This window comes from Eretmochelys imbricata, chromosome 24 (genome assembly GCF_965152235.1).
Source record: "Eretmochelys imbricata isolate rEreImb1 chromosome 24, rEreImb1.hap1, whole genome shotgun sequence".
In the NCBI taxonomy this organism is placed as follows: domain Eukaryota; kingdom Metazoa; phylum Chordata; order Testudines; family Cheloniidae; genus Eretmochelys; species Eretmochelys imbricata.
The window spans coordinates 1171236-1189020 of record NC_135595.1 but is presented as its reverse complement, the minus strand read 5'-3'; the positions used below and the strand labels follow the sequence as shown (position 1 = coordinate 1189020).

Here is a 17785-nt window from a genome sequence, read left to right as displayed (position 1 = left end):
AAGAGTGACTAAACTGCCAAGGCTTAAGGGCAGAGGTTGGTTTGTTTTTGAAGGCAGGAAGAAACTAATTGAATCAGGGCTATGGATAACTCAGGTCTGCCCCTAGTGTCTGGGTTTGGGGCTCAGTTGCTAAGTAGCTCAGAGCAAAGTTGGTCTGGTCCTCTGGGTGAAAGAGCAAAGCTAGCTTGAGAAGCTTATTTAAAGTAAAATGGCCTCAGGTTCCCACCTCATCCACAGTTTTAGATCAGAAGTTGTCAAGCTTAATTTCACAAGTGAAAGTCAGGTGGTAGAGCTGGCTGTTGTGAAACCATTGAGATTCTCCCACAGTAACCTCCAGGATGGTGAACCTGGCTTATAGAAGCCTTTTTCTGAAAGGCAAAACAAAGCTGTAAAACCCCTGCATGAGGCAGGCAGCTTTGAAGCTGGATCGAACATTTTAGTGAGGTGCTCTAGCTTACAACACAATAGCCAGCTATCTAGTGTGTGAGTTTAAAGCTCTAATCACAGGGAAAGTCTTATTTTAGCTAGGGCTTGAGGGAAATTCTCTCTAGCATTAAGTGGCTTGGCAGTGTTTGGTTGATGGCACATCAGAACAGGAGTTCAGCTCCCACCATGAACCTGTCCTGGGGTCTTACTCTACTGAAGGATCGCAGTGACATGGGTATTTTACCATGGTTCAAAGGGTGGAGGGCATTTGTGAAGCAGGTTTCAGTCAGAGAGGAACTCTAAAATTGGTAAGGAAAACAGCCTGGACCCTCCCAAATGACACTCTGCTTCCTTTATTCTGTGAACAGAACTGGCCTACAAGCAGGCCATGAAATGGTCCATGTAATTCCAGAGCACAGATGCAGAAGGGCTGCTGGTTAAGATAATGGGCATCTTCTGAGTGCCTGTGAGTTCTGGTAGCTTCTATTCGAGAAAGTTCATGCTGACAGGTCTAGATGTTACAGCAGCGATGAAGTCACAGTACTGGCCATCTAAATGCCACGTTTAAGGGATGGAAGATAAGAACAGGAAGCGAACAAGGGGATGAGCAGGGAGTACTCTGTCCAACACACACACCCTCCCCTGGTGCCTGAACTCCAGGAGAGCAGTAGGGGGCAGTTTACCCTATTGGAGACCTCTGGGCAATCAGCTGCCAGCAGCAGCTGCTTCAGGAAGGAAGGAACCAACCACACAGGAGGCAGATGGGGGATGATCTGCTGGTCTCATGGCCCATAGCTAGAGGCCAGAAGCCAGAGGGTTCACATCATCTTGCACACTGACAATTCCAGGCCCAGAAGCCCAGCTGTACTCAGCAGGTCCAGGGGACTGAGATCACATAGTTAACTGCCAGCAAGGGTAAAAGGGGCAGTCATATACCTCTTCAGAAATGGAGTCAGGCTACAGGATAGAGCCCAGCTGCCATAATCAGTTCATCAGCACCCCATGAATTTGGGGGGCATAAACAGGGTTGCCTTTCCAGGCAAACCTCCCCTCAGCCAGTAACCTGCCTCACTAGTGTAGGAGGTAGAGATGCTCCGTTACCTCTACAGGGAGCACAGAACTGGCCCAGCTATTAGCCAGTTTAGTACTGAACCTGCTGTCTCCCTGAATGCGAGGTGCTTTGCTCACCCGTGTCTTACTGAACAGCAGCCCTGGCAGAGACAAAACCGGAACAGGGTAGAGAGCAGGGCAACATCTCACATGCAAGCAAGCGTAGGGCTTCTTACAGTGCCCCCCAGCAGCGACAGCCCCCTCCCCCCCAGAGCACATACAGATTATAGCTACTTTATCCTCTGTTCTCCAGAAGTGAGACACTTTGTGGTTTCTAGAAGGAAAATCTGTTCTTGATTTAGCAGATTAGCAGGCTAACCACCTCTTCCTTACAGCATGGAATTTGGATGCTCAAAGAAGTCATTTGCATACCAGACTTCCCCACTCAGTTCTCCTGTGGGGATTTCAGAAGTGTTGATCTCAAGCAGATTTTGGCCAGCCATAAGTTAAAGACAGACATACTGCCCCATCCCCAACACGGCTCCACCACCACACTGAAGACAGAGTTTGGCTGGCCCACCATCGCTGGAAGGGGCTCAGAGCAGTATGGTGTAGCCCAGCAGTAACATGAGAAAAAATAGTCAGACCAGCATCTTCAAATTAACAAACTGTAATTTTTCTTCAAAGATACATTTTCCATACACATCCATCATACACTGTAACCAAAAAAAGCAGTGTACATGAAATAAGAAAATAAATTAAATCCGTAGCATAGGTGAGGAGGGTGCTCTAGACCGGAGCGGAGTCGAAAGTTTCCAGCGATACAAGAGGCTCAAGAGTTTTGTTTTAATAAGGATGCCTGCTAGCAAAGGTCCAGCAAGAGTTTCATGTCAGTCCGACTGATTACGCAGTTTTCCCCTTTGAGTTTATGACAGACATTACTGTCCTGCAAACAGGCAGAGCGATCACATCCCAGGAGGGAGCCACAGGGGCATCTTACGGGCCAAGTACAGCGTTCAAAAGTAATCAAGTGGTCCTGCAGAGCCCAGCCAGCTGTCAGTGCTAGCCATCTTCCTTGGGTGGTGTGTACCAGCCTGAAACAAGAGCAAAGACTCCATGGGAGGGACAAGTCTCACCCCACTACTACAGCTAGACTCCCCAGAACAGTCACACCAGATTCCTGCAACCTTCTATGTGACAAGAGCCTCACATGTGAGACCATGCAGCTCTGCGATAGCAGACAGCTGGACAGTCTCCTCCCCCCTCCCATGCCTTGCCTGTAGGTTCTGCCCACACTGAAGCACTGCACAGTATGCATGCTGCACGCACAGGGCAGGAAAATACTCTCCATCTCGAGCACTCCAGCTCTTCACATGCAATACCTGGTTTAGTTCTGCTGGACCACAAGCACCCCCAGGATGGCTAGGCCAGGCATCACCCAGCTATTGCTCTGCTACACAGCCGTTTTTAGCTGGCAGCGTTACATGGTTCAATTAGCTGGGTACCAAATTTAACCCACCCTGTAATATGCCCCATGCACCTGCATTTGAGAAGCGGTGGAGGAAGAGATGGATAGTTTCAGCAAACAGGAGAGAACTGTGTCAGCAGTAACTCATCTCGGTCTCAGGCCAAGTAAGGTATTACACATTCAGCTCCTTCGAGCTGCTGCAGTTCTTCAGAAACCGAGTTCTCCATCCAGCTGGGTTTGTTATTCGCAGTCCTGCTCTGCCCCAGCTGCTAGCTTCCACACGGATAAGATGGGTAAAGCCTCATGGAGTCAGACATCGCGAAGCGGGCGCAGGAACATTTTAACAAGGCCAGACATCCTGCCACTGCACAGATGCCACAGCATCTCCCCTGCGCGACACACACTTACATTCGGTCTCTTTCTGCAGCGAGCGAAGGGTCCTTCCCACATGCCAAGAGAGGAGGCTTTGTACAAGGTCCAACTATGAGAACCAGGGTATTTCACTAGACACACTGCCTGCATCCCACTCAGTCACTCTGCTCTCAAGCAGTGATTCTGAAGTGGGCACAGACAGGCTCAACATGCTGTCTCTTCTGCTGTGCCCTCTGCAGGAGCCCCATGGCAAGGGCAGACACCCCCCCACACACACACCCCCCACTGGAGGCCTTACCGTTCTTCTCATGGATCTGAACCAGGGACTTGTAGGACTGCTGAGCTCGCGTCAGGCTGTACTGATTCTGCAAGGGGAAGCCAGAGGGACAGTCAGGTCAGTGCACTACAGAACACGGGCATCAGTTAAACCAGCTGCCCCGGGCCAGCACCATGGGATGTCCCACCCCAAGTCACTTCATACCCATTTCTGGGACCAACACCTAAGGCTGCAAATGATCAGAGCTGATGGTGGCAGGCAGCTTGCGACTGATCCCATCTGCGCAGGGTTACCAGCCCCCACTCCAGAGCTGTAACAAGAACGCAGCACATCATCCCAAGCCCAGTCAGGTTTCCCGAGCATGCCTGGCAGCTCTGAGGGTGCTGAGACGCAGGTGGGTACTGCGGCCCCAAAGGGCATGACAGCACAGGGGGCTTCACACCGGGATTATTGGCTCCATCCCACAGCCCTGGACAAAGCACACTGCTGGCATTTCTGATTCATCACGTCAGCCAAGGAAACAGCAACTCCCAAGTATTAAGGCACCTGGGAATCTTGGCTTTAAACTGCATCCACACAGTAGATGATTCTGAAACATTACCAAGGTCTCAAACACTCCCTCCTCCCCCTGCTGCTCCAGACAGGGCCTTACTTTATTGGCTCCAAACTGCACCCTTGCTTTCCCTTTCACCAGCGTGGCACTGATCTGCATTATCACTGATTCAATAGAATAGGCACTGCTCCAGCCCTGCAAAACAAGGTGAAACAGTGAGACTGGCGGGAACCTGCCCTCCCAGTGACTAGGCAACAGCCAACAGAAGGCGTCCTGCTCCTGACTGGCAGGAGCTGGCTTCTCTCGGCTGGGCTCTGCTGGGGGGGTCCAGGCAGGCCCCATCCAGCAATGCTGGGGTACGGCTATTAACAGAGGATCAGCAGCCTGCCCACCTCAGGCTGCACCAGTGTGCTAGGCCAGTGTTTGTCAATCTTTGCAGGCTGGTCACCCCTTGTTCAGAGAGGGACATTTTCATGACCCTCTTCACCCTGGCCTATAAAAGTGAAAAGAACAAGAACAATGCTAGCCCTAGAGAACTGGGGGGTGTTCTCTGAGGCTGATGGAACACTAACTCGAGGGGGGGGGGAAAGGGGAGGGAGGGAAGAGATTTGCTTTGCTTAAGATTGTGTTGAAAGTTTCAACACCTTGCAGTCTTCAAGTCCTCCCCCGCTTTGAAAACACTGCTGCTTGGCACTGTTGCCCACTGACTGAACATTTTGCCATATCCTGTAAGCAAATGTTTTCTCCCTCCCCGAAAACGAAGACAGCAGTGCTGTACAAAACAGGGAAGCCCCATAACGCCAGGCAGTCAAGGAGTCAGAGCAGCGTGTGAGCGTTAACACTAGCAGCAGGATTTTCAGACACCAGCAGCGCTCCCAGCACCTAAGCACTAGGTGCCCAGGGCACACACTGGCCACCTGTGAGAACACAGGCCTTCCCACAGTGCAGCAGCCTACGCTGCAGAGAAGACACTCACCTGCTTTGTAAGCAGCTCCATGCAGATGGCACCTCCCCCCAGAACATACCTTGGGAGGGAAGATGACCTGAGTCAGAGTTACACGAAGGACAATCACACAGATCTCTTGCAGCAATGCCTAGTCCCTTCCCCCTCCTGAGCCTGAGGTATCTAGTCACTGCTCCCCGTCAAAGGGGGGTGGCAGTTCTACACAAACAGCACTAGTTAGCTGCTATGAAGACAGGAGCTGAGCAGGTCTCCGGCACCTTTCACCTCTGTCACCTCCACAGTCACCCTCCCATGCTGGGCCCTGCACTCCCCCACGAAAGGCCAGTCACCTTCCCCCTCTAGCGCCTCCAGTCACCAATAGCAAACAGCACACTGGGGAGATGGCCACTGACCTACTGGGGTGGGGAGTGGAGTCACTGGAGCGTCACCTCAAATGCTCTCTGCAGACCCAGCGAGGGGACTTGGACCAAAGAGATACGGAGACTATCTACACCCCCTCCCCAGCCCAGAGGAACCACCATCCTTGGTACTAATGCAGAGATCTAACTGTGCCGCAGCAGCAGCTCCCTAGATCTGGGACAAGGGACTGCCGCAGCCAAAGCACTTGGTGGCAAGCGCAATCATTTGAATGGTCACTTACCCGCCCGAGAGCACAGGGGACACAACCCTCACAAACGGTGGGTCGAAAGGGAAGTTATCCTGCAAGGAGAGAGAGACAGGGCTGTTGAGAACCACAATACAAGCTCCGGCAGGGCAGAGTGGGGCGGGAAGGGACCGGGGGCAGCAGGCCTTACTTTAAAGGAGAAGTTTAGGAGGATGAAGTCCATCCCTTCTTTCTCTTTGAGGATCTGGAGATCATTGTGCAAAGCGCTATCCTCGTCAACCCTGCAAAGGAAGAGCCCATGGGGTAAGAGCGCAGGGCAGGCAATATTCTGTACTGCCCACAGGAACTCAGGGCAATTGCACCTGGCTGACCCCAAGCCCATTCCTACTGGAACACAAACACGAAGGGATTCAGGTTCACAGCCCAGCCCCTTGCTCCCCAGGCAAGAGCAGGATCATGCACCAGGGGAGGAGACGGAAGGACCCCCCAGCAGGAGCATGGCGCGACACCGACAGCTTCCTAGGGAAGCATGTGTGGCCTTAGGCAAGGAGTGGCTGCATTTGGAGGGCAGGGGGGTGCGGGACTGTGTCATATGCACCCATGCCAAAGCTCCAGAAACAGCAAATAGCTCTCTGCTCCACAGCTCCCTCGAAGCAAAGAGGAAACCGAGGCACAGAGTGGGCAGGGCATGTGAGTCTCAGTGGCAGAGTCTGGAGCACAGCCCAGATCTGTCAAGCATCACCTCCTGCTCTAGTCACTAGCTCCCACCTCCTCTCCCGCTACACACAAGCTCTATGTACCAGGGCCCAGCCAACCCAAGTTCTGCCTACAACCTCCCGAGCCAGGCCACCTACTTCAGGAGTTTGACGTTCCAATCGTACAGGCTGTCGCTCACTAGTTCAACTGCATAGTTTCCTGCGGAGCAGAGAAAGGACACGTCAGCGCCACTGCAGACAGCAGTCGCTGTTCGGACAAGGATCTGAGCAGCAGCCCTCTGGATCCAAGTCACCTTGGGACAAAGCACGAGCTCAACCTGGCAGGGAGCGCCCTTGTCTAGACAGGCTGTCCCCATGGGGCACCAGCAACTCTGACTGCCCCTCCCAGAGTCTTGGGGCGTAGGGGCGGGGGACAGTCATCCCCCTACCGCCACCAATGCGCACGGTGAAAGGGCCATCGCACCCATCTAGAGACTTAAGGGAAGCAACTACCAACTCAGAGGCCCCCCCACGCATAAGCTCCTTGTTCCCCTCTAACACTGATCGGGATATCACTGGTCCAGCTCCCCCATCTCCTTTGAACCCCAAACACGGCTCTGGGGAGCCCATTCTATTAGGACATAGGGAAGGGAAGTGACCTGCTCAACAGACCGGCTCTCCCTGGCCATTAGTTACCGGCTGGCACGACCATGACCCAAGCAATCAGATTAAGGCGGGGCAGACACAGCAGGGCCCTCCACAAGTAAGGTCAGAAGCTGCCCCTCCCTCCTTCCCCCTTTTCCAGGCCCAAGACTAGTCACCACTTACCGCCCTTGAAACTTGGTGATCGGTAAATATCCCTGAGCTCCTTCATTAGCCGGTCAGTGGCCTGCACAGAGCCAGACACTGCGCCCTGCGAGGGGGTCGGGAAGAGGGATGGGGAGGCAATCACATTGTTTCACTGGTCTCACTACAGTCATTCCTACTGAAGCCAAGGCCTGAGCCAGAACTCCTGCCCTGGGAGATTTGGCCCAGGTGGGTTACTGCCCTCAGTGCAGCCCCCTCCTCTGCACTGCAAGATCTCCAGTCTTCCAGGTAACGGCCACCCCTCCCCAGTGACAGCTGCACCAGACATTCAGATCCTCTAAGTTAGGAGGCAGGCAAAGAGCCCGAGATGAGCTCAGCGAAGACAAGCCCAGACCAATGGCGAGACCTGTGTTACCCCAAGACACCTGCTGTACCCCAGCAAAAACAGAGGAGTCCAGGAAGGGTCCGACCTCCTGGTGCTGTGCAGGGCAGAGCTCCAGCTCAGCTGTACTGGAGGAGGGGGCCTGAATTCCAGCAAGGAGTGGGAGAAGCAGCTGCACTTGCTTCCAGTAGCATTAGAGGTAAGCGAGCCAGATTCCTTTGGATAAGGCACCCAAGCACAGTTGTCTTCACGTGGACTCTCTGGATTATCCCTGCATCCTTCGCCGGAGACAGCACGTTTGCTACACAGCTACTGGCCAGGTGTGGCCATGCAGACTACAAGCGTCATGAGCACTGAGCAAATGCAGATCCCTCCATGGAAACCGGAGTCACTGAGGCTCACTGTGCTTAGGGAGCTAGAACACTGCAGCAGAAGGGGACCGACGCAGGCTCGAGCACTGCTCTCCCAAGTGGTGCAGCAGCTTCGCGGGGTATCCCTTGGCCCCCTCTGTGCCCCAGCCCCTCCCCCCTCCTAGTGACACGTACATTTAAGTAATCTTGCCTCTGGTTCTGTTTGATTTTCTCTAAGATGGCCAGGTTTTCCTTCCCGATGCCGTCATCCTCAGTCTTCTTCCCGTCGACTGGCTCCTCCTCTTTCATCTCATAGTGATCCAAGTCCTCAGTGTCCTGGGCAGGGAGAAGAAAGATCTCACACCAGACACCCAGCTCCACTCCTCAATGCTCCCGGCAGCTGCAGTTTTACAGCAACTCAATGGAACGTACGATACCCAGGGCAGGCTCCCAGGAGCACCCTGGGCTCCCAGTCTCCCTCAGTGGAAATTCTCAGCAACTCCCTTCCCAACATGTGCAGAGATGTCACAAGATCCTGGTGGGCCTGTGGTGTCAGAAGCCAGCGTGGGGCAGAGGGAAGCCAGGTCTGAGCTATGGGATGGGAAATTCCAGTCCCTGGGCAGCGAGCTGGGTCCAGCACACCACTTGCACTTCACTCCTCTGGAGGATCAGGAAGAGAGTAGGAAACTACCTGGAATGGCCCCCAGCCCATCCTGCAATGCTCTGCCTCCAGGACAAGTAGGTAAAGAGTGCCAGGAAGCTGCAAACTCCATCGCCCTGACGCCATACAGCTGTGACACCTTTGCACTTCTCCAGCTCCGAGCTGTCGCTGCACTCAGGCGAGCACGAGTAAAGACGGCTCTTTGCCTCTAGTGAACAGCAAGGCTCAGAACGCCCGAGGATCCCAGAGCAGACGCAGCTCTCTGGATTATCCCTGCATCCTTTACTGGAGACAGCACGTTTGCTACACAGCTACTGGCCACGTGTAGCCATGCAGACTACACGTGTCCCTGGAGCGCACACGCAAACTCACCCCGATTTCAACAATGGGACTCCGAGAAATTCTCATCTCCAGAGCAAGAGAAATACTGAGGTTCTGTAGCCGCAGTCACTCCCACAGCCCCAGCCCTCCCACGGGGAACTGGCTGCAGCTCGTTCAAAGGTGAAATCCCACATCCAGTCATTACTAGGCTCTGCTGGTCTCAGCTGCCACATGAGAATCTCACTGTGTATCCAACTGCTCCCCAACCACCAGCCATCCTGCCCTTTCCCCTTCCCAACGCTGTCCCTGCTCCCTTACTTCATCGGGGAACCCCTTGGCGGAGGCTGCAGATTTCTGAAAGAGGAAACCCAGACCCAAAATTAAGCAGGTTTCTGAGCAGACTCCAGGTGAGCTCCCTCTGCTCCCCTCAGGCATGTTTCCTTTCCACATGTAAAGTTGGCACGTACAGCTCCTTGTTTACCGGCTTCTCTGCTGCCAAGTCCAGCTCTTCTTATAATTAGCCACTATCCCCTTATGTACGTTCCCCCGAACTGGAAGGCTCCGTAGCTCTGCTCAGCCTTTGCTCGTGAAGGGGGAAAGCGATCGGAGCTGTCTCAATACATGGAGACAAACGCTGTGGTCACCAAGCGTGTGGAAGGGACCCAGGGCAGATTCCCAGGGCCTCTGTGTTTGTGAAACCCAGAGCAGCTCAGAGCCCTTTTCTCTGTAAGTAGTCCCGTATTTCAGGGTACTTGTGGAGGGTCTTCCAGATCACCCCCAGCTCTGCAGCCCCCTTCCCTCCCTCCACAGTCAGCTCGCCAGGGAAGGTAGCTGAGTGGGACATAAAACACTATCCACATAGAGCCAAAGCACGCTGGCTCCTCAACCCTCACAGAGCATGGTCAGAAGCCCCATTCCCCAGCGCAGCAATGTGTTGCGTTACACCCATTGCATCCGCAGACTGCACTTGTCGCTTGCGCTGAGGCACTGATGGCTTTCGGCACTCAGGAGAGATGCAGTGTCCCTCCATACAAAGCTCTGTTAGCTAAGTGCCGACTCCACCAACCTCCTCACTATGTGCAGAACCTCAATGAAGTTTTAAACCTCCGCGACGGAGCACCTTGCTCTCGACACTCTCCAGGGCACCTGTCGCTATTCCGGAGAAACGATGTGTTTTGGGAAGGGCTTTGCCTAGGAAACCCCTCCAAACGGGATTAATTTGCACAGCACCCTACAGTGATCCTGGCCACAGCACATTGATGGAAGCCACAGGGCCCAGGATCAGGGGTCATTTTGGAGGTGTCAGAGTTAGTCCAGCTGAGTCTCAGGACCAAGTGTGTTATCACTAGGACCATGTGATTTTTTCATTTCATTTTATCCATTTCCACCCACTCTCCCCCTAGGGTCTGGTCCCGCCCCAGGGGCTCAGAGGCCCTGAAAGTGAGCCTGACCTGCACTCACCCCACAGTGGTGGTTCCTGTCCCACAGGGCTGAGCCCAGTTCCCCACTCCAGGCACCACAACCAGGCACACAGGGTTACATCACCACTCCGGTTTAGCCCAAAATGACAACAGTGGGTGCAGGGGTGACAGCAGTGGCCAGGCCAGATTTGAGAGAGTGACGTTGTGACCTGGTGCATGGGGTCACATCGCCACTCACTCAAATTTGGCCCAGCTGCGCCCCCATTGTCATGATGGAAGGATGGCTGGGCCAAACCTGAAGCAGCACTGCACCCTGAACACAGCTGCAATGCCTGGAGTGAGGAGAGAGGCCCAGCCTTGTGGGATGCAGCAGTAACTGCAGGGTGAGGTTTTTCGTTTTATTATGTTATTCCACATTTGTAAAAAGCATGAGACTCTAGTTACCACCCAGTTCTCAAGGGTCCATTCACTACTGACAGTTCCAGCTCAGCGCAGCGTGGGGGAGTGTATATGTCACAGGCAGGCTGGGAAAGTGGGTGAGTTTACACAAACTGTATGTGATGTCGCGTATCAGTTTAACGCACAACAGCCTCTCTCAGGGGATGAGCCTATCCCTGATCCAACAGGCTCTCATCTTCACTACTATCCCTACACTGTACCACCCCCCACTAATTGTACAGGGCCTGTAACTGCCCCCCAGGTTCTGCTGTAATGGCTGGGAAGAACTGTATGAACCTTGCACACCCATTTCCTAGCCAGAGGCATCTTAGGCAACATCACCACGCAGAGTCAGGTTTATTCCATCCCCTTGAAAAGGCCTTGAGCGCGCAAACCAACAGCTAAAGCCGACAGGAGTTACAGCAAAACTGAGTCCTCACCAGCCTGCAGTGAGATACGATTACCTCTCACCTCCTGGCCAAGTCTCTTGCTTGCACACTTCACAAGCCTGCCTAACCCTCTCTCTCCAGGGCTCAGATTTCCATTATGCGATTTCAGTGCCAGCAATGGCAACTCAAAACTCCACACCAAGGAGATCAAAGAGCTTAGCTGGTAAATTTCAGGCTCTGGAGAACTGCAGTACAAACAGACAAAGCAGCAAGCCAAGGGATTCCGTTCCCAGCTCACAATTCATCTCCCCCTGGCAATGGCAAGTCTTGAAAACATGGGTCTCTGATATCAACCAAATGCAGAGGATGGCAGCAGTATCGTTTCCTTAAGGCTCTCAGTAAAGCAGACCCAATGACTCCCAAACACGCTCAGTGACGGATCCCAACCTGGCCAGCATAAGGAGCTGCTCATGCTTTGAACAGGAACAAGCCAGGTTTGAATCTGACAACTGCTGCTCAGGCTAATCTGCCTCAGCTCCTTTCCTGACACATGTCACTACAGCGCTCTCCCCACCTCACCCCTGCTGCCGGATAGAGTGTGAACTTCCCCGGCACTTACCTCTGGCATCTCCTCATCTTCATCCTCCGAGGACCCCTCTTCCTGGGTGCTCTATGGGAGGACGGAGACAAGCATCAGAATGGCCCCTGTGGATTCGCTGCCATTCTGCAGGGAGGAGCTAGCCAGCTGAGTGACAACTACCCAGACAGCCTGCGCTAACAAGCAGCACCTCAGCTAGGAAGCTACCACCAGGCAAAGCTCGCTGACAGGTGCTCCGGGGCAGGGGCCTAGGCAATTCTGTACCTCATTAACAGGAAGTGGAGCCCCCAGAATCCCCTGTAATGCTTCAAAGGGAAGGTTGGATGAGGATTGACAATGAGAATTCAGCTTAAAGCCAAAGTGAAGCCAGAAGCTTTTTACAGGCTGTTTGTTCTAGAATAGCTGCCTCAGAGGTGAAGGGTTAAGTTGGGGCAGTAACCAGAGAAAGCCCAGTGGGCAACATCTGACATACTGGCATACATATCCAGACTGGGGAGATCACCAAGTCGGGGCTCTACCAGCACCGCACAGGCAACCTGGCTCAACAAAGCTGGCCAGTAATGCCAAGGTGACGTACTCGTCTCAGGTACGGAAGCTAAACACATACACATTCAATTCCACAGACACCCGCAGAGACTGGGCAAGAAAAGGACCCGTGCAGTGCACTGCCCTCTCTGTATGTTACAAGAAGCACACGCGATGCAGGGCATTGCTGAGTACTAGGCAAGCAGCACTTTGGTGAAAACAGGTACTAGTCCATCTGCCATGCTCCAGGAGAGCAAGGAAAGCCACAACCCTGGAAAACAGACCCCGTTTGGAGGGCACCCCCAGATCTAGCACCACAGAATCCCACGACAGACAGAGTGCCAGCTTGGGCTGGGCACATGGGAGAAGGGCCATTGCAGGGCAAAGCTGCACAAAAGCCATCTTCTCAGCAGGCTTTTCCCCCAGGTCAAGGTCGGAGCAGCCTGTCTCAGGCCTGTTACCTGTTCTGCCGGCAGAGGCTGGTCCAACATCTCGACATCTGGGTGCTGGGGAAGGTTGTAGAGTTTGCACAGGTCGGAGATTATCCGCTTCAGGTGCTGTAAAAGCTGCCCAGCGAGGAGACAGACAAGCAGCATTAGAAAAAGACACACAGCCCCCAGCAATAGAGTGCAGCCTAAGCAGCCCCTGACACCACCACACTCTTCACTGCATGCAACTCAGATACGTGGGGAGGTCATGGGAGAAGCTCCTTACTGAACGCAGCTTCTGCACCGCACCAGTGTGGGCTGTATGCCAGAATGACTGCAGGCTGCAACCAGCAACCAAGCCACATCCCACGCAACAGAAGAGGATAGGGAGACTCACTAGCTGGACAAGCCTGAACTGCTCGGCTTGACTCTCCAAATCCCTTTACAATCACACCAGGCAGAACACTAGAGAACCACAGAGCAGATGGGACTCGTAGGGCTTTTACTACTCAAGCTCTCCACATCCAGCCCTTCCCCACTCCTTGCCACCCTCACCAATGTATTTCCTTTCTTGACTTCCACCAGCCTCTCCAAGATAGCTGCCAGGTTTGGATCATCCGACTCCACAGACCATATTGGGGGAACAGCTGGGTAAGACTCCTACAGAACAGGGGAAAAGGTCACATTTGGGCCATTGTTACAGAGTGCACCTCAACCCCACCCAGCCTAGGATGTCAGAGGGAGCATCCCTCTGACTGGTGCAGCAAGCTGCAGTCCTGTCTCTCCTCCCTCACAAACACATAGCTCAGCAGGACAGCGTCCAAGCAAATGCACTCCATCCTCCGGACTAATCCTCAATGGAGGCAAAATAAACAATAGCTCTGATGGCACTAATCTGTGTCAATTCTGTGCTGCTACACTCCCTCCAACCCACAAGCTCTCTGCTGGATGGGGAGGCGAGAGAAAGAAAAGTGCAAAGTCTATGTCACTTCACACTACTGCCTACGGGCACTAGGGCCAGATCAGGAATGGCGAGGAGAGTGAATTAAATTCTACATTCCCATCCTACGCAGACCACTGCCTGTCAGCCTCTTAAGAGCAGGCAGCAGGCCCCCTCTGCCCTGCATTCTGCTGACAGCACTTGGTAATGTATCTTTTTTTTTTTTTTTTTTAAAATAAGCCCTCTGGAAAATCATCCCGGAACTCACATCATGGAAATAGACCCCTGGGCAAGGGAGTGCAGAATGTGGCTTCTCCTCAGGACAAGCTGCTTGCAACCCCAGCCTTTAACCTACCCTACCTGAGCAGGCCTCAATACCTAGGTACAACAAGAATGTTTGAGTCAATGAGGCTGCTGCAGCATATGGCCCACGAGCTCCAAAGCCCCTGCAGCGTGCTAATGTTCTTATTGCACATGCTCAACTGCTCCCTGAAAGGGAACTCTCAGCCTTTGCTTTTTACCCACAACAAACAGAGTCCTGTAAAATCCAGCCCACGCAGAGCCAGGAGTCTCATGTGCACCAGAAAGATCAAGTCCTTATTTGACGTTTCATTTCAAACACAGCTAAACCAGTGTTTTCAACAAAAATTCCTCATTCTGAGCTGCATGCAAACACCCTGGGCAGAGACCTTGCGCGTGGGTGGGCAGCAGAGAGGTTTGTCTTGGACTAAACGCTTACAACAGTTACGTGTCCTGAGAAACAGAATAATAATTGAAACCCTCTGGGGCCAAAGACATGCACGCAGTTCTATCCAGCAGAATTCCCACTGGGACCCCCAGAAGGGGAGACCGACCCAAGAATCACCGTGGCCAGTTTAACTGCTGCAACTGTCCAGTCACAATAGGCCAACACCATCCCTCTCCTGCAATCTCAGGAGCAATCCAATTCAGAGACTGCGCCAATACTAGGGCAAGCCTGCAGTAAGACCCTGCTTACACACCAACCCAACGTGCACTCTGCACCAAGGTTTGTGTGCACTGCAGGCTGCTCTAGACTGCAGTTTACCATTTCAAAGTTCTGCCCAGTGACCTTCTGGCTTCTGTGTGTGCACTGCAATCCTGCTGCCATCCTCCCCGTGAAAGCAAAGAGCAGAAGCTCTGAAGCAGGATGTTGATGTTTCAGGAAATAGCAGAAGGTCAGACTGGGTTATCCTGTGCCCACCTAAGGAATTTCACCCAACACCATAGAGCAGGCTGCAAACCACAACTGGCACCAAGCACAAGTCTACCATAATCCAAATTCCTCCCAGTGGACAATGGGGGTGCCACAGTCCCCAGTTGTCAGATCTGAATCAGAACAGGAGGAGAGTGGCACCTGGGGTTCTGAGTGATATTCCCAGCACCATGGAGACAATAATTGGCGCAGCTCATCTGCAAACCCCCTTCACCGTAGGCAGCATAACATGTGAAGTGGGTTACAGCATCCTGAGGCAGCTGTGTCTCACTAGTTACTGGAAATGAACATGCAGTCAGGGTTTTAGGAGCAAACTGCTCACCCCTAGCACTTTAACCTCACATCAAACAAGCCCCAGTTTAGCCAGCCTCAGCTGAGGTGGTGTCTGCATACAGCAGTACCTACAGCTGAGTGTCTAAAGGGCAGAGATTTCAGGGTCTAATCCAGAAGCTAATCCCACCTGACTGAAGAGAGATTTATTCATAGGTACACCATGCACATCTCTCCCTCCATGTCGTATTGCCCCTGCTCTAGCTCCACTCTGCTCGGAAACCCTGCAGCACCTTTTGGGGCAGCGTGGCATTTGCATTTCAGATCAGTTACATTCATGTTGAAAAGGGGACTAAAATGGGTCATTTACTTTTAAATTTAAACGCCCAACCCATTCCTGCTCATCCCAGAGAGTGAGCAGGTGCAGGACAGGAAGCTTAAACTTGAATGAGCCAAGGGAACTGTTCCTTAGGGGAAGAGATAACTACCATTTTAGTGAGGATGAATATAGCGCTGGAGGCAGGGGCTCATCTCAGCATTCCTACCACAGCCCTTTAGTTCCTGGGATTCACAGCAAGGAAGAAGAGCAGGCTGGACTGAACTTTGCCTCTCAACGGGTACATCTACACTGCTAAAAAAATAACTAAAAAACCTAAAATCCTGTGGCAGCGAATCTCCGAGCCAAGGTCAAGTGACTGGGCTCACGCCGCAGGGGGACAAGTAGCCGTGTAGACAGTCCCACCTCGGGCTGGAGCCCTGGCTCGGAGACCCACCCGCTCGCCGGGGCTCTAGCCCCCAGGGGACCGGCGCGCTGCTGTTTCCAGGCCCACGGAGGGAGCCCCAAGGAGCCGGTCCGGCTCTGAGCTCGGCGCGGTTTGGTTTTGCAGCGTGGCCGCTCCGACCGTGCTGGCCGAAGAGCCGAGGGTTTGGGGCCGGCCCGTGCGACGGGGAAGCTTTTAACCCCTCGCAGCCACCCGGCGATGGGGCGGAGACGCCGGCCCGGAGCCAGCCCCGGGCTGGGGCGTTTCAGCCCCACGCAGCGACCGCCTGGAAACGAGACACCAGGCCTGGGAGCCCCCCCCCGGGGGCCCCTCCCCCGAACCCCGCCCCCCCGGGAGCGCCCCGCGAGCCCCCGCCCCCCCCACCGTGATGTTGCAGTGGATGCGGACGGGCCCGGGGGGCGGGCCCCGGCTCCCGGACCCCCCGGCGCGGGCCCCCGGCCCGGGCACGAACTCGCAGCTGATCTCGTCCGGGCAGGCGCTGCCGATGCGGAACCGCTCGTGGCCCCGGTGGAAGATGGACTCGAGCAGCCGCAGCTCCCGCCTCAGGAGCCGCCCGGGGGAGGCCGCGCCGCCCCCGCTCCGCCCGGGCCCCGCCGCCGCCTGCGACCCCGCCGCCTCCTCCGCCCCCGCCCGCTGCATCTTCCCATGGAGGGACCCGCTCCGCCGCCGACGGCCCCGGGCCCCGCCGACCCCGCCTCAGCGCCAGGAGCCGGCCCAAGATGGCGGCCGGGACGGGCCCCGCTGCCCGGAAGTCACCCCGCCCCTTCCCACCGGCCCGCGCGCCAGGAGGCGGGTCGCCGTCACCGGAAGTGGTCCCTCCCCCGCACACCTGTCGCTGGGAGGAGCCGCAGCCGCAGAGGAAATGACGTTGAGCTCCTCCGCCGGACAGAGGAAGTGACGACCAGATCCAACGCACCGCGGCCCGGAAGTGAGTTCCCCGACAGGCACACCCTGGCCGGAAGTGGCCCCCGCCCTCGCTAACTCTCCCGGCGCAGGCGCAGAGGATCCCGGGGCCCCTCCCCCACTGCCCCTGGTGGAGGGCGGCGCTCAGGCCACGGGGGGAGCAGCGGGGGCGCCCCTGCCACGTGACAACCCCCCCCCCAGCCGGGCGGGCTGCTGTGGCATCGCCTGGGGGTGCGCGCCCGACTGGCCCCGGCCCCGAGCCCCTTCCTGGGCCGGCGGGTGGCCAGCGAGGGCCAGAGGAGGAGGCCCCCGGCGGGAGACCCCGGCAGCGGCCGAGAGCCAGGGGACCTGCCCCGGGACCCGCAGCCCCCCAGCCCCCTCCCGGGCCCCTCCCCCGGCCCCGCCGCCCCCGCCGCCCCCCCGGGGCCCGGGCCCCCCAGCCCCCTCCCGGGCCCCTCCCCCGGGCCCCGCAGCCCCCGCCGCCCCCCCGGGGCCCGGGACCCGCAGCCCCCTCCCCTCCCCCGGGGCCCGGGACCCGCAGCCCCCTCCCCTCCTCCGGGTCCCGCAGCCCCCACCGCCCCCCCGGGGCCCGGGCCCCGCAGCCCCCCAGCCCCCTCCCGGGCCCCGCAGCCCCCGCCCCCTCCCGGGCCCCTCCCCTGGGCCCCGCAGCCCCCCAGCCCCCTCCCGGGCCCCGCAGCCCCCTCCCGGGCCCCTCCCCCGGCCCCGCAGCCCCCGCCCCCCCCGGGGCCCGGGCCCCGCAGCCCCCCCAAGTGTGGTGGATGCTGGGAATCCAGCACCCAGGGGTGCGGGGCCGCTGCCCTCTCGCTGTGCGGGGCCTGCGGGTCGGGGGAATCCCCGTGAAGCGGGGCAGCTGCGTGACCGCGGTGAGGCTCCTGCCTCCGTCCAGGGCTCGGTGCGGTTCGCCAG

At 55.9% G+C, this 17785-nt stretch overlaps 1 protein-coding gene across 1 annotated transcript; it reads right to left on the bottom strand.

Moving 5' to 3' along the window:
- Positions 1-2130: 2130 nt before the first annotated feature.
- UBE2Q1 (ubiquitin conjugating enzyme E2 Q1) lies at positions 2131-16668 on the bottom strand. Its single transcript, XM_077841707.1, has 13 exons — positions 16319-16668; positions 13285-13389; positions 12763-12867; positions 11798-11848; positions 8144-8284; positions 7238-7322; positions 6569-6629; positions 5905-5995; positions 5751-5809; positions 5123-5171; positions 4246-4341; positions 3615-3681; positions 2131-2570 (listed from the first exon to the last, which is right to left on the bottom strand). The coding sequence occupies exons 1-13, from the start codon at positions 16592-16594 to the stop codon at positions 2539-2541; spliced, it is 1218 nt and encodes a 405-aa protein (XP_077697833.1). The 5' UTR covers positions 16595-16668; the 3' UTR covers positions 2131-2538.
- Between the last annotated feature and the right edge of the window lie 1117 nt (positions 16669-17785).

Bases quoted from the DNA above. Each gene is read 5' to 3' on its own strand.
- UBE2Q1 (XM_077841707.1), bottom strand. From the start codon at position 16,594: ATGCAGCGGGCGGGGGCGGAGGAGGCGGCGGGGTCGCAGGCGGCGGCG. The intron at 6,630-7,237 runs GTAAGTGGTGAC...TCTGCTCCGCAG, and splicing joins ATCACCAAGTTTCAAGGGCG to GAAACTATGCAGTTGAACTA. The intron at 5,810-5,904 runs GTAAGGCCTGCT...CTCTCCTTGCAG, and splicing joins TCCTAAACTTCTCCTTTAAA to GATAACTTCCCTTTCGACCC.